Consider the following 16720-nt stretch of genomic DNA (forward strand, 5'->3'; position numbering starts at 1 on the left):
TGAATTCCTAAACAGCTTTTATAATAACACAAAGGTATTTTTGTCAATGGCTTTATTTCCTACTGACCAGACTTGAGCAGGAAAGACTTAAATAAATCTGATTTCCACTGCCAAGTACTCTTGAGTTGTGCAAATTTTTCTGTTTCTCACACAGAGCAAAAATTCGCTCCTGATTCTGGCTATTAGATCAGGTCATTTCTTAGATAGAAACAGCCAACAAAGATAAAACCAAACACTTTGAAATTAAAAATTCTTACTGACAGCGCTATAATATTTCCACTGCAGGATCAATTTAACTATAATTCTACTTTAAGTTATATTTTAATGTTATAATTTATGGGATGGCAATTTTAATACCCTTAAAAGTAAGAACAACTGCTCTGAGGCACACCTCCTCTCCTCCCTACCCCCCTCCCCCATTATTATCTTAATAAATTTGAGCATTGGATTTTAATGATTAAAAAAAAAGTGAGAACTGGCTATTTGCCATTTCAAAAGAAAAAGCCAAAAACCTTTCAAGTCCACACCCAAGGAGAGGTTGTAATTTCTGACAAAACTCTCATTAAGAGCTTCTCTTTGAGTCATTTCCTACCCTTGTTCTCTTCAATCCTCCATCTCTCAGAAAGCAGCGATCAGTGTGATGTACAAGCATCATCTGAGAACTTGCTAGAAACGCAGATTTTCAGGTCCCACCCCAGACCTGCAGAATCAAAAACTCTGATGGGACCCAACATTACATTTAAAAAATTGTTTTATTTTAAATTTCTTCAAAAATTATTTTTCTTTTTTGATTGTGGTAGAACATATAACATAAAATTTCCATCTTAACTACCTTTAAGTGCACAATTCAGTGGTATTAAACACATTTACAGGTTGTGCTACCATGACCACCACCCATCCCCATATAACTCTTTTCATCTGGTAAAACAAATTCTGTTCTTATTAAACTCCCCAAGCTCCTGACAGTTACCCTTATATTTTCTGTCTTTATAACTGACTAGTCTAAGAACCTCACACAAGTGGAATCATCCAGTATTTGTCTATGTCTTCTAGGTTCATCCACATTGTAGCAGATAATATTGCAGATTATCTTTCCTTTTTGAGGCTGAATACTATCCTATTGTATGTATACATACCACATTAGCTCATCTCAGTCATAGATACTAGGGCTGCTTCCAGGTTTAGTTATTGTGAATAATGCTGTTATGAACCTGGGTGTACAAGCATTTCTTTGTGATCCTGTTTTTAATTTTTTTGGATATATACCCAGAAGTGAAATTGCTAAATCATATAGTATTTCTATTTTTAACTTTTTGAGGAGTCATCAATGTTGTATTTTAACAAATCCTTCATGTGATTGATTGTGAGACCTAAAGTTTGAGAACCTCTGCTTTGGCCATTCTTCCTTTTTCCATATTTCTTCCCTTTGTCAATTTTCTCAACTCACCATAATACAAAAATTAAATCTGATTTTACATTCAATGTAAACACTTCTAAGCTATTTGGTTTTTAATTTAAATAGTAAACAAAATGCTTCAGATCTTTTTTTATTCTAAAGGAAAAAAGCTAGCTAAATTTGGGAAAAAGATTTTGTGAGTTCAGGATATTCTAACTGGTTAAAGAATTTGGGCTTTGGAGCCAGATTGTTTGAGTTCAAATTCCCTACTTACCGCTTATTTTAGGTTTAATGACAATCTCTTTCAGAACTTCTTTAAGTCAGGGGGTTCTTAATCTGGGGTCCACATAAAATTTATGGGGTTAGTAAATTTGGATGGAGAAAAAATTACATTTTTAACATTTTCACTAATCACTGAATGATATTCAATTTTCTTTCAATTATGAATCTAAGTAAATCATAGTAATATTAGCAGTACAGCAATTAGAAATTAGCATAGTGACTAGGAATTTTCATATTATAGCTGTCCAGATCCCCAAATAACATTTAACCCATCATTAATCTGAAATTAATTATCAGAGTCACCAATAATAGATCTTGCATTTGTGTTAAAGCTATTACTAGATCAGATTTTTAATATTTTTCAGGTGTGTTTCTACATAATTGGTTCATTTCTGACCTACCTATTTTGTTTTACTCTTTCAAAACATTCTGAGAAGGAACTCATATGCATAACTAAACTTCCAAAGTAGTTCTCAGGATAAAAAAAGGTTTTATGTTAAAATTCCCTATGGTAGAACCTCCCCTACTCTGTTGGTGGGAATTAAACTGGTGCAGCCACTATGGAAAACAGTATAGAGGGTCTGCAGAAAACTAAAAACAGAGTTGACGTATGATCCAGGAATCCCACTCCTGGGTATGTATCCTGACAAAACCATAATTCAAAAAAGATACATGTACCCTTATGTTCATAAGCAGCACTATTTACGATAGCCAAGACATGGAAATAACCTAAATGTCTACTGACAGATGAATGGATAAAGATGTGGTATGTGCACACATGTACATGGACACACACACACACACACACATCAACAGAATAGTTTCTCACTGGCACATAAATTCACTAGTATGGTTATCTAATGAATACTATTCAGCCATAAAAAATGAAATAATACCATTTGCAGCAACATGGATGGACCGAGATGATCATACTAAGTAAGTCAGAAAGAGAAAGACAGATACCATAATAACATCACTTACGTGTGGAATCTAAAATGACACAAATGAATTTACCTATAAAAAAAGTAGAAACAGACTCACAGACATAGAGAACAGACTTGTGGTTGCCAAGGGGGAGGGATGCATCAGGAGTCTGGGACTAGCAGATGCAAACTGATACATATTCAGAATGGATAAATAGTAAGATCCTACTGTATAGTATGGGGAACTATGTTCAGTACTCTGTGATAAGCCACAGCAGAGAAGAATAAGGAAACTGTATGTCGGTGTGTGGCTCAGTCACTCTGCTGAACATCAGAAATTAACACAACATTGTAAATTAACTATACTTCAATAAAGTAAATTAAAAAAAGATTCTCTATTGTAAAGGATTAAACAAGTGATCTTCAAACAGCTTATTTTTGGCATATATATAAGCACCAAATGAACAGTAGCAATAATGGCACGGACAGACAAGAAAGATGCTACCAACTTTATAACTATGCCTAGATTTTATGGATACATTTTCTTACCTAAATTAGCTCATAAAGTAGTTCTGCCTGGCACCCTGGTATTCAGTGGGAAAGTCCTGGATTCCTAATCATTCTTTAGTTTTTCAGTAGGCCAACACCATTGCATAAGACATTCATTCAAATCCATAATTCACTTTCTTCCATCCTTCTTTTTCTTCCACTAGGTTTTGTATATGCTACTTGCTTGCTGATATCAGCAATTTACACTCACAATTTATAATACTTCCACACCTTTCTGCCAGCCAAGCTGAGGCTCATTGGTTTACAGACTAAAAAGAGGTCTAGGAATTATCACAACTGGTTCAGAGATCAAAGAACAAATCACTATTATACTATGAAGACATGAGAAAGAACTAAAGTAGACAATCTAAAGTCTATTACTTATTCCTTAAAATAAATGTATGGTCTTATTGGTACTGGAAATATCACTGATCTGCATAATATGCCTCTCTTTATTAAAAAGAAAAAAAAGTTAATTCTACATGATTTTAAATTTAAATTCAAACATTTTCCAATTGTAAATCCTTCTTGATAGCAAAACTTATGAACAGTTTGAGAAATACGTATCTAGTTTGTCTTAAATCTAAGTGTATTCAAGATTTCTCCAAGATTAACTTGAATGTACTAAGTATGTTCACTATTTGATGTCAGAAGAAATACATTTAAGGAACTTACAGTCTAGTTAAGGAACAAATATATGCATAGAAGAATTACATAAAAACAACCACACAAAACATTAAGTGTCCAGCTAATACAGAAATGTGATGATGACCATAAGAAACACAGGATGAAATAGCTGAGAATGTTTCATGAAAAGGCAGAACTACAATTGAAATGACAATTAGGGAATGAAAAGAATAAGGCTATCTGAAGTAAGAATAACAGCATAAGTATGCTTAGAGACAGAAATGAGCATATGGCCATGGACCATGAGAAAACCAATGCAGTTGGAGCAGAAGAGTTTTGAAATAAAGCTAGATATTACAAACCAGTTGGGAAAGGATGGATGACAAAGGTAACCTACCTCATAGGGTTCATATGTGACTAAACCAGTTTATATGGTTAATTATTTTAAAAGTATATGGGGAAAAAAGGGGAGCAAACTTTATTTATCAATAGAATCCTTTTTCACTGGCACATAAATTAACTAGTATGGTTATCTAATAAAACAGCTGACAGTAAAGTCTATCTTTGCAGATTTAGACTGCAGGTATTTATCTTGGATTATCAGAAAGATTTGGAAAATCTGCCCTAGAGATTACTTTGATAGAAAATGGAGGGTAGCAGAACAGAAGAGTTCCAGAATACAGGAGTGAGAGCAATGAAACAGGCTTTAAATTGTTATTGTTGTATTATACATGGTGCCTTACCAATGTATTTGCATGAGTGTTTTAAGGAAAGAGAACATGTTCTTAATTTAAAACATGTTTAGTGAACCATGCTCTGGTTAATGCAAGGAATGCCTAAATTTAACAATGGAAAAAAGCTGCAAACTGCAGCTTTGTCTCAGGATTAAAAGTATCACATCCCATGTATTCTTAAACAAAAACTATACCATCAAGGCTAAAAACCCCTTTATATGTCTGTCCACCCAAGTGGAATGGAAGTTAAAAGTATCTGAATTTATCAAAGAGCTACCACAATTATTAATACATTATGAAAGAGGGGAAGAGAAATATACCACAGTGAAAGCAATCATTTATTGAGCATATACTCATGCCATGCTCTTTATCTCTGATCTTCATAAAGTCTGCAAACATAATTATTTCCCCCCTTAAATAAGGAAACAAAAGCCCAGAAAGGTTAAACAGTCTGCCCAAGGCTTCATGGTTAAATACAAAGGTATAAATGCAACCTAGGCCTCAACTCTAAAACATCAGATTTTTATAAATTATATGCCATAAAAAAAAAAAATCAGCTTTTTTCACTGCACCATGCTGCCTTACGGATAGTGTATTCTGAGAAAATTTTCCATTTCTCATTTTTAAGGAAATTATAGTTAGTGCAAGTCATTATGTGTTTCATTTTTGCTAGGGTACTTTTAAGCAGCCATAAGGAGCTTTCACTAGAAATCTAAACCTCTTCCAGTGTACCCTAATGTGCCATATAAATGTTACCACCTCACATCTTATAACTATGGCATATAAGGAGCATGTATGTATATATGGTATGTAAAGAACTGCTACAAGAGTCTGGAGAAGAGTGGGAAATATTTCTGGCTGAAATAGTCAGAAAAGCTTTATAAATGAGGCAGAAACTAAACTGGATCTTGAAGAGTGAGTAGAATTTTGAAAGACAAGATGCTGAAAAGAATACAGGACAGTGTGCATATCAAGCTGGCCTGGGCAAAAGATGTATACTCACGTACTCACTTTTAAACAGAAGCAGAGCTTTAAGAAGGTAGCTAGTGCCAGCAATGTACTCTGTGTCTTAAACATAATAGAGAGCATAGACTATGGAGGGTCTTGAAGGCCAAGTTAAAAAATTTTGAACTTAAGCTTAGTAAGCAATTAAAAAAATACAGGTTTTGAACAAATGAGATATTTTAAAAATGGTGCTTCAGCAAGATTATTCTAAGCACTGATATGTCATACATAGTGAAAAGACAGCGTGATTCAACAGTGTTGCCAATGTATATTCCCCTTCTCAAGAAATGGAAGAGTTTCTGTTCTCAGTGAACTCCCACTTGAATGTGCATGGTGGTAGTGATAAAGGCTCTTAGACACGGGATTGATGCATTAAAAAAATTACAATTCAGAGTGATGTACTATAATGAATTCTATTGAAATAGAGATTCTACAGAAATTTTGGAAGAAGTAACTCACTGCCTGAAGGAGATGTACAGTGCTTCAAAGTGATATTTGAGCTGAATTCTAAAGATGGTTCAGAGTCAGCCAGGTGTCAGAAGGGAGGAAGGACTCTAAAGCAAAAAATAAGATGTACAGCAGGATACATTCAGAGGACAATGAAGTGCAGAAGAGTATGGTTAAAGCAGGTTAGGGCTGGATTGGATTAATAGAGCTAAGTCTCTTCACAAAGTCTTAAAAGTTTAGAATTTATCCTATTGGTAATGTAGAGACTGGCATGTTTTAAAGCATGGGAATGACATGATTATAATTGTGCTCTGGCCAATTCTGGTACCACTCTGTAAGTCAAACTGGAAGAGAAAAACTGGAGTCAGATAAAAAAGAATCTATAGTATTTGATAAGCAGGTGGATTTAGGGGGGGAAAAAAGCAAAAAGCAAAAAAAAGATGTACGTTTAACGGCTGGTGGATTAGAAGAATGGGCCAGAAATTGGGAAGTCAAGCTAAGTAAAAAGCAGGGAAATAGCAGTTGTTTAGTTTTAGATAGGTGAAGACACTAGTAATACTGTGTATACACAAATGGAAATGTCTACTGGGCAGCTGGAAAGCAGACACTAAAATGTGGCAAAGAGGTCAAGAATAAAAACATACATTTGGGAGTCACTCAAAGCTGAAAGTGAGATAGTAAGTGATAAAACTATGTGTACTGTTCGAAGAATAAGTGCTGAGAATTGAACCATACTTAAGTGATTGAAGAGAGTAAGGATAAGGTGACGTGTAAGAGGGGGAAAAAGACAGACAGACAAATAATGTAGTAGACTACAACACACTTTCAAGTTAGGGAGTGGAGGTCACCAGTTTCAGCTTCATTACATACATGTCAAGGACATGAGGACAAAGAAAAAAAGTCATTAGGTTTACTGATTAAGAAATTATTAGTAACATTTAATATACTTTTAGTAGAGCTACGGATAAGAAAGGTGGATGAAAGTCAAATTATAACGAGGTATTAAGAATCTAAATGTTACTAGAGTAGTTCAGTTCAGTTGCTCAGTCATGTCTGACTCTCTGCGACCCAATGGACTGCAGCACGCCAGACCTCCCAACTCCTGGAGTTTACTCAAACTCATGTCCACCGAGTCGGTGATGCCATCCAACCATCTCATCCTCTGTCGTCCCCTTTTCCTCCCACCCTCAATCTTTCCCAGCATCAGGGTCTTTTCACATGAGTCAGTTCCTCGCATCAGGTGGCCAAAGTATTGGAGTTTCAGCTTCAACATGAGTCCTTCCAATGAACATTCAGGACTGATTTCCTTTAGGTTGGACTGGTTGGATCTCCTTGCAGTCCAAGGGACTCTCAAGAGTCTTCTCCAATACCACAGTTCAAAAGCATCAATTCTTCGGTGCTCAGCTTTCTTTATAGTCCAACTCTCACATCCATACATGACTACTGGAAAAACCATAGCTGTGACTAGACGGACCTTCGTTGGTAAAGCAATGTCTCTGCTTTTTAATATGCTGTCTAGGTTGGTCATAACTTTTCTTTCAAGGAGTAAGTGTCTTTTTATTTCATGGCTGCAGTCACCATCTGCAGTGATTTTGGAGCCCCCAAAAATAAAGTCTCTCACTGTTTCCCCATCTATTTGCCACGAAGTGATGGGAACGAATGCCATGATCTTAGTTTTCTGAATGTTGAGCTTTAAGCCCACTTTTTCACTCTCCTCTTTCACTTTCATCAAGAGGCTCTTTAGTTCCTCTTCACTTTCTGCCATAAGGGTGGTGTCATCTGCATATCTGACGTTATTGATATTTCTCCCAGCAATCTTGATTCCAGCTTGTGATTCTTCCAGCCCAGCATTTCTCATGATGTACTCTGCATATATGTTAAATAAGCAGGGTGACAATATACAGCCTTGACGTACTCCTTTTGCTATTTGGAACCAGTCTGTTGTTCTGTGTCCAGTTCTAACTGTTGCTTCCTGACTTGTATACAGGTTTCTTAGGAGGCAGGTCAGGTGATCTGGTATTCCTATCTCTTTCAGAATTTTCCAGTTTATTGTGATCCAGACAGTCAAAGGCTTTGGCATAGTCAATAAAGCAGAAATAGATGTTTTTCTGGAACTCTCTTACTTTTTCGATGATCCATACTACGAGTATCCATACTCATACTACAAGTAGTATGTTAATACAATAGATTCTATACGTACACTCTTTAATTGCTGAATATCACAAAACTCAGTATTTAAAAAAGTAAATTGTAGACTGATATATTTAAATTTTAGAAACAAAAACAGAACTGTGAATTACATATAGTATATATAAAAGCATTAAACAAAGACTGGAAGAACATAAACCCACTTATGATAGTGGACTGGGGATGGGAGAAGATATGGGACTGGGGGATAATGGCCAAAGGGGACTTTATCTGTAATGTTTCTGCTTTTTATATAGAGAGGGAAGCAAATACAACTAATTGCTAATGGTTCTTAACTCCAGGTATTGGTCTGTAAATGTCAAAATGGGATTGTAATATGATTGAGGAAAGATGCCAAAGAGAATGAGAAGCTGCTTTAGTGGAAGCTAGAGACGGTTTATAACTCAGAAGGAATATACAGCTCAGTCCTCTGAAGACATCTACAACCTCTAAAGGGATGTCCATGCGGTTGGTAACATCCTGTGAGAGGGGGTTCTAACTCACTTGCTACTGCAGGAGGCCTCTGGGGAGCGGATTATTCTTCCATTGTTCTTCCCATCTGACTGTTCTGGGGACACTGACTCCGTTCCTTGCCTACTCACCTTGTGCAATTAAGTGATGCAAAACAACCTCAACAAATTCCTAAGTGTTCAACATGAAAGGGGTACACAAAAGTCAAGTTTCCAGAAGCATCTCTCACCAGGCTTTAAACCTGAGGTCCATTCCTGCGGTTTGTTTATAGTATTCTTTGTATTCTCTATAGATTTAATCCTCATTTTGAGAAGTAAAAGAGAAAATGAGAAAGTATAATGGTGACAGAATAGGCATAACAGACTTCTTAAAAAAGTATGGCAACAAAGGGAAGGAAGAGAAAATAAGATTCAGAGAGCCTGATGTAAAGGGTTTGAATTTATGAATGGTTATAATTTCAGGGCAATGATTTGTGACCCCCAGTCATTCATGACATTAGAAAACCACCCCCTTTCCACCACTCTCAATTTAAAAGGTTCAAATGATAAATTTACATAAAACAGCTGCTTACTGTTTATAAAAATGAAAGGCAATCAAAATATATATCTATATATACTCTTTCCAGCTGCAAATATGGCAAGAATAAAAGTTATTAAGATAAACAATTGCTAAACTAGATTTACTTATTCACAAAGGACAAGCAATTGAACTTCAGCTCTTAGTAAGCTGCTATTAATTAAAAAACCGTGACAGACTAAATGTATAAACTGAACATACCATATTTGTAAATATAATCTTTATCTTATTTGACATTTGTGGAACACAAACCTCACTAGAATTAAAGCTCCACACGAGTATTTTTGCTTATGTTCACTACCACCATATACTGAGGGCTTAGAATGGTACTGGGCAAATGGATCAATATTTACCAAATCAATTCAATGAACACAAATTTAATAAACTATTAAAACATACCTAATCTTAACCCAGAAGCGAAACAATATATATTATATACATTTCCTTAATCTTCTCAAGGATAGAACTTGTACTGAAGAAATAAACATAAAGGCAAGTTTCTGAAGTAAATTCTGTCGCTCAAAAATTGCCACCCAAAGACCAAGCTAGGAGGGAGCCAAATTCAAGCAAGATTCTGGGTCCTAACAGGTTGACATATTTTAGTCTCTTGAACTTGTCAGTATTCCTCAAAAGAACCCATCAAGTATCTTTGTGTTCATCTTGCAGGGGGGATAGCCCAGATTAACATGATAGTAAATAGAAAGGAGATGGGCGAGGGGTGTGTGTGTGTAAATTGCTAATTGATTGGTTACATTAGAATTTTTTTTTTAATACTGATTTATTTGGCTGCATTGGGTCTTAGCCCAATGCACATAGGCTTCTCACTAGTTCCAGCACTCAGGCTTTGTTGCCCTGTGGCATGTGGGATCTTAAGTTTCCCCAACAGAGATCAAACATGCATCCCCTGCACTGGAAGGCACACTCCCAGTCACTGCACCGCCAGGGAAATCCCAGTTACACCAGAATCTTAAGTACCTTCTGTGTGCCTAACATACGATAGCATTTTATTGTTGTATAAGGTACTTATACATAGAGACTGTACAAGAACAACAACAAAGTACTTATATTTGTTCTCATTTATACAGTCCTGTAAGGTAGGACATTACAATTTTTTTAAGATGATGTAGAACCTCAGAATTTAAATCCAAAGTCATATAGCCAGTAAGTGGCAAAACGAGAATTTCAAGATTTCTGTCCAAGCTTACCTCACTAAAAGGTACTATCCCTTATGATGAAATAATCACTTAGGGTTTAGGGTTGTGGGAATTCCCTGGTGGTCCAGTGGTTAGGAATCTGCTTCCACCGCAGGAGGCCCAGATTCAATCCCTAGTTGGGGAACTAAGATCCCTCAAGCCATGAGGCATTACCAAAAAAAACCCAAAACCCTTTAAAAGTGATTTTCAACCACAACAAACATCTGAAAAGCTTTTGAAAATACCCATGCTCAGGCCCTATTCTCCAGAAATCTGTGAACTAATTGGTCGTGGGCAGAATCAGGCATCCATCCATATGTTAAAACACTCCTCAGGTGATTCCAACAAGGGGCCAGGTTGCAAAATGATCTTTGAATATCATCTTAAGAGATATGTCAAAAAGGTAGAGAAGATGAGGGAAGCCAGTATTATAGTCACCTGTTTCAGTATATGCAGCCAGAATTTCCAAGTTTCTGTTGAGACAATTGTAAATGTCTTGCTGGCACTCCTTGGGTTTTTTACTTTTATGGAAATCTCCAAAGAGTGTATGAAAGCCAGATCAGCTTTTGGACACAAAAGTCAACTACATAAAAGTGAAAGCAGCAGGCCCTCAGAGGGGGTAAAAATTAATTACAAAATACCCAGCACCAAAATAGGATCTCTGATTGGAATTGGCAGTGACAGAAAATGGTCTCCTCTGGGCATACTTCAGTTGTCCTATGTAATTTGCCAGTATGGTAAATTATTAGACCACTACACAACTGGGGAGAATGACAAAAAAGTTCATGCATTTGTTCATAAAAGTATTTACTGATGACTTACTTTGTACAGGGGGTTGTAGAATTTGAAATAATGACTTCTGCCTTCCAGGAGCTTGTAAACTACTTATTAAAAAAGGGAGTAGTCAATACAACTTGACCCGAATGCTCTCCTAGAACAAGGGCTGGATTAATCACTGGGCCACCCCAACTGAAAAAAGTCAGTACCATGATTTCTATCAACTTAGACGTCTCAAAATTCTAAGCTCCAAAGGAAATGTCTGTCACTCCGGAAGAAGAGGTACTCTTGAGTGATTTGTGTTCTGGGTGTGATCCAAGCATAATTTCATTGGGTATAATTTCATTTAAGGTAGCCTCTTCATTTAACACTTTCCAGTTGGATTTGTTCTCAGTATAGAGCTATACCACACGCTGAACTGGGTGGCGAGTGGTCTACTGAGAGTTGTAGGCAACGAAAACATACATTAGCCAATAGCACCGGCGTTGCCAGGAAGTTATGTCCTTAGTGGAAATTGTGGAGTAAGGGTCTCCAGAAACTCGTGGTAGAACCCAGAGACTAGAATTTCAACAGCAGAGGGCTCTGCAGCCGATTTCACAGAAAGTTTTACCGACCGGAGCCCCCACAGAATGAAACTTTCTCAGGGAACTCAACGCATGGTAAAATACGCGAAATTATATGTCTGTTTGCCATAACCTCTACTCTGGTCTGACCGTTGAAGTCCTTTGCTTATACTCTTGACCTTATAGTTTGGGGTTGGGGATGCGGAGGAAGGAAGTTTGCCTATGAAGCTTTCCAAAAGAATGCTTATTTTTCCTTGGCTTTTGGAAACAGTTAAAATTGGAGGAGGATCATTCCTCAGAAAATTAGTTTGGCTCTTCTTGCCAGTGACATCTCGGACAAACACGTTACAACACAGTTTGGGGGGAGGGGAGGAGGAGAGTGAGAAAAAGAAAACTAATTCTCTGGGTTCATACAAGCCCCTCTCACTTCGCAAAGGCGTCCCGACGAAACCAGACGCCACTCCTTAACTAAGTTTCCCTTTAAGTCTACGCACCCAGGCCGCCCGCTCCGTCCTCCCGCAAGTACGGACTCCAAACTTTCGGCCCCTCGCCCGGCCCCCAGGCCGTAGAACTCCTCCCGGCACGCCGGGCTCCGCTCCGAAGAGCCCCGAGGCCGGGCGCGGCAGGGCCGGAACGAGGATCAGCGGCTCGCGTCCTCCCCAAAGGCTGCCCGTACCTGTCCAGCATCTGCTGTAGGGCTTGGTCCGGCATCTTCGGCGGAGCCGGCGCACTCGCCTCTCCGGTGAGCCCGGTCAGGGCCGGGCCCAGGACAATAGCACTGAGAGGCGGCGGAGTAGGCCTCAGTCCGGCGGCAGCCGCGAACCCGCCACCCAGCCTCCCGGGGCGGCTCCACGAGCCCGGCGGTGGCGGTGCGCGGCCCGCGGGCGTCCGGAGGAGGCGGTGGGGAGCGAGGAGGAGGAGCCTAGGGCGGGGAGACGACGATCGCGGCCGGGGTTCCTGCCCGTCGGCCCGGGGTTCCGGTCCATGGACCGCGGGCGCCGAGTTGCTGCCGGCGGAGGAGCTACCTCTGTGAGGTAAGAGTCACCGCCTCCGTGCGCGCTGGGGTCACGACGCAAGGCGGCCCAGAGCAGCCTGGGAGATGTAGTCCTCGGACCGTCCCCACTAGAGGCTGCACAGCCCGCCCGGACCACCGCCGCAGCGCCCGCAGCCGCCCGGCCGGCGCCCTCCCGTTTCCTTCCTCCAGGGGGAAAAATGTCCTGCGGGCCGCTTTCCAGGAAGCAGCAGGATGTGCCGCTCCACTGTCAGTAGCATCAAGGTCAGCTCTCCCTGCCTGTTTTCTCTCAGCTCTGGTGCTCAGGTGGGACCGAGCCAGGTGAGGGGTGGGATCTAAAGGGCCATTTCTCGTCAGGGTCTCCAGTCCCGGCCACGGCGTCGGGGTGGGCCGTGGCGGGGGTGGGAGTGGCAGAAAGCGTCTTCGGAAGCCTTCAGCGCTGCGGCCAGCCTCTGCGGCGTCTGAGCCCATTTTGGGGAGTTACACAACCCCCGCAAGGGGTCGGATGCTCTAGTGCGTGAGGTTATTCCTGAGGGGTCGGGAGGGCAGGGGCTGCCTGGACCAGATGGTTCCCACCCAAACCAGTGTATGTTTCTCAGGGCGGGGGGAGAGGGGTGGGGTGTGTGTGCGTGTGTGTTGTGGGGAGATTATTCCCTCCCTCTCTAGGAACCTTCTAAAATGTGCCTGGGCTTTCAAGGGCTCGCCGATAGTCTCCAAATGGAACATGGTCGTGAATAAACAGCTCTTGCTTACTCAGCTGTGGGTTGTCAGGGGTGTTTGTTTCTCTGTCTGCTGCTGGTCAGTGTTAACCGTTTCTAGTCGCCTTGACACCTCCAAGCAGGTGGATGTGTGTGGGGAGAGATCAAAAGGAAAAAATCATAAATCGCTCATTGAGTTACTCTCTGACGCTCTAGGGGACAGCTTTGGCGGGAGGAAAAGAACTGTTGGCTAAAAGGAAGGCGTCTTTTGGACGACCTGTGGCGTTCTCTAGTGCTGTGATTGGTAGAACGTTTGGTAGTTTTCCCCTGATTATGCCTAATTTCTGCCGCAAGATGTTTGATTTTTCTTTACATTAAAATGTGTTTTTAAAGCTCTTTTAATTTTTACGCAGAATTTTGCAATCAGCTTTTAATTTCTTGCTTACAGTCTGCTTCCTGAATATATTTGAACTAGAGTGTACATCGCCAGGAAGAAAAATAAAAATAACATGTGACCAGAAGTTATTTGGCCTCTGATTTCTGAAAGATGCTTTTATGAAAGACTTTGGGAATTTACATGACTAATTATAATTAATGCTTTACCCTTTTCTCATTAAATGAGAAGCAGGCCCATGACAGGGGAGGGAAATAGGTAATTTATTAAGGCATTTGAGATTTCAAATTCCTATTTATTACTACTTCTACTAAGTAAATCTTCTTTTACTGTGTGTTTATCTGTTAAAGCAATTGTCAGCCAGAAGGAGATGGATACATACATTCTGCTCAAAAAACAGAATTTTATTCTAGCATATTGATTACATAGGTTAGAGCAGACTCCATTTAATTTTATGACTTACATTAAAAGGAATTTTCATCTCATCTTAGAATTTCTGTTTGAACTTCAAACTGGAAAGTAATGTGGTATAGTTCTATTGCTAGCAAAGTGGTGTGCAGATTATCCTTTTTTAAAAAATTATATTAGCATTTTCATCAAAATTCTGCTTCCTGGCTGTCTCAAAAATCCTTTGAAATAGGAAAAAAAACTTTGTTACTCACTTTAAGACTGATTAGGGAAAAATGAAGCAATTAGCACCTGACCTAGTAATCCCACTCCTTGGTATCTACCCAAGAGGAATAAAGATATATATCTACACCAAGACTTGTATGCCAACATTCATAGCAGCATTATTCCTAGTAGCCAAAAAGTGGAAACAACCCAAGTATCCATCAACTGATGAATGGATAAACCAGTAAATCCGCCTGTACAGTAAATCCGCCTGCAATGTAGGAGACACAGTTTTGATACCTGAGTCCGGACGATCCCCTGGAGAAGGAAATGGCAACCTACTTCATTATTCTTGCCTGGAGAATCCCATGGACAGAGGAACCTGGGGGGAGCTTCAATCTGTAGGGTTGCAAACAGCTGGACGTGACTGAAGTGACTGAGCATGTACACATGCACGCCCAAAATGTTATTAGCTGACAACAAGGAATGAAATTCTAATACGTGTTACAATATGGATAAATCTTGAAAACATGTTAAGTGAAAGGAGCTAGTCACGAAACACCACATATTGTATGATTCCATGTATATTAAATGTTAAGAATAAATTCATTGAGACAAAGTAGATTAGTGGTTGCCAAAAGCTGGAGGGGCTGGAGAGAAATGGAGAGAGATTGCTCAAGGGCATGATGTTTCTTTTGGGGCTGATGAAAATGTTCCAGGGTTAGAGTGGTGATGACTACACAGCTTTGTAAATTATATTGCAAAAATAATATAAAACAAATTTAGATTCTGGTGATGGTGACACAAATCTGTAAATAGACTTTAAAATTTTGATATGAGTTAATTTTATAGTATGTAAATTGTTGTTGTTTGCTTGCTAAGTTATGTCCAACTCTTTTACAATCCCATGGACTATGGCCCACCAGGCTCTTCTGTCCTTGGAATTTTCCAGGCAAGAATACTGGAGTGGGTTGCTATTTCCTACTCCAGGGTATCTTCCCATTGCACGGATCGAACCTCTGTCTCTTGGGTTTTGTGCATCTCCGGCATTGGCAGGCAGATTCTTTACCATTAGCCCCACTGTTTGTCAACTTTATTTTCCTTGGCTTTAGGATTTTTAAATTAGAATAACTGGAATCATAATACTCTGTAACCTGCAATGTGGATTCAACCTGCAGTTTATCAGCAAATTTGGCAATTGACAATTCTCCTCGGAGGACACCTGAATATTTTATATTATTTCTTTGGAATATCTCTAGGATCCCTTGGCAGACAGTTCAAAACAAGTGTCAGGTGAGAACATTAAAGTAATATACTGCTTTAAATTTCCTATAGTTCCATAGTCAGGTATTTCTAAATCCATTACAAAATTATTAATACATTTCATAACTCTTTAGGATAACTCTATTCTGATTTTGAAGAAAAAGTTCTTAATTGCTTAGATTTTGAAGAAAAAGTTCTTAATTGCTTAGATCTCAGTTTGTCCTCCTCCAAATAAAAAGTTGAAATGCACTTAACCTATTTTACATAGAGTTAAAGATTTATGGTAAATGATATTTAACCAAGAGATTAATAGCATGACAACAAAAATATTTTCCTCAGTGTTATATTTTAAAGTAGAAATTAATCTACTGAAAATATTTAAAGATTCTCCCAACCTTGGAGGATTAGGATCGATAATGTAGAGTTATCCTAAAGAGTTATGAAATGTATTAATAATTTTGTAATGGATTTAGAAATACCTGAGTATAGAACTATAGGAAATATAAAGCAGTATATTACTTTAATGTTCTCACCTGACACTTGTTTTGAACTGTCTGCCAAGGGATCCTAGAGATATTCCAAAGAAATAATATAAAATATTCAGGTGTCCTCCGAGGAGAATTGTCAATTGCCAAATTTGCTGATCAACTGCAGGTTGAATCCACATTGCAGGTTACAGAATATTATTCATTAATTTATTTAGCAGACATTTACAGAGTATTTATGATGTGCTTGGGTACTCTAGTCACGAATTAACCAATGACTCCCCTTTAAGAACAAAGGAAAGCTATGACAAACCTAGACAACGTGTTGAAAAGCAGAGACATTACTTTGCTGACAAAGGCCCATATAGTCAAGGCTGTGGTCTTCCAAGTGGTCATATGCAGTTGTGAGAGCTGGACCGTAAAGAAGGCAAAGCACCAAAGAATTGATGCCTTCAAACTGTGGTGCTGGAGAAGACTTCTGAGAGTCCCTTGGACAACAAGGAGACCAAACCAGTCAATATTATGG

The 16720-nt window shown here is 39.0% G+C and overlaps 2 protein-coding genes across 3 annotated transcripts in view; one reads left to right on the plus strand and one right to left on the minus strand.

Moving 5' to 3' along the window:
- Nucleotides 1-12764, minus strand: part of MARCH5 (membrane associated ring-CH-type finger 5) — a 53256-nt gene extending 40492 nt beyond the window's left edge. Inside the window, exon 1 of the mRNA XM_027528972.1 lies at nt 12407-12764. Within this exon, the coding sequence (XP_027384773.1) occupies nt 12407-12441 (35 nt within the window). The 5' untranslated portion in view covers nt 12442-12764. The remainder of the gene's footprint in view (nt 1-12406) is intronic.
- Nucleotides 12765-12845: 81 nt separating this feature from the next.
- CPEB3 (cytoplasmic polyadenylation element binding protein 3) overlaps nt 12846-16720 on the plus strand; it is a 202603-nt gene continuing 198728 nt past the window's right edge. The window contains exon 1 of one of the 2 annotated variants that reach the window (XM_027528969.1): nt 12846-13006. The gene's annotated coding sequence lies outside the window, so the exon portion shown is untranslated. The remainder of the gene's footprint in view (nt 13007-16720) is intronic. The other variant, XM_027528971.1, reaches the window with a different exon arrangement.

The sequence above is a fragment of the Bos indicus x Bos taurus genome, chromosome 26 (assembly GCF_003369695.1).
Source record: "Bos indicus x Bos taurus breed Angus x Brahman F1 hybrid chromosome 26, Bos_hybrid_MaternalHap_v2.0, whole genome shotgun sequence".
Taxonomy (NCBI): domain Eukaryota; kingdom Metazoa; phylum Chordata; class Mammalia; order Artiodactyla; family Bovidae; genus Bos; species Bos indicus x Bos taurus.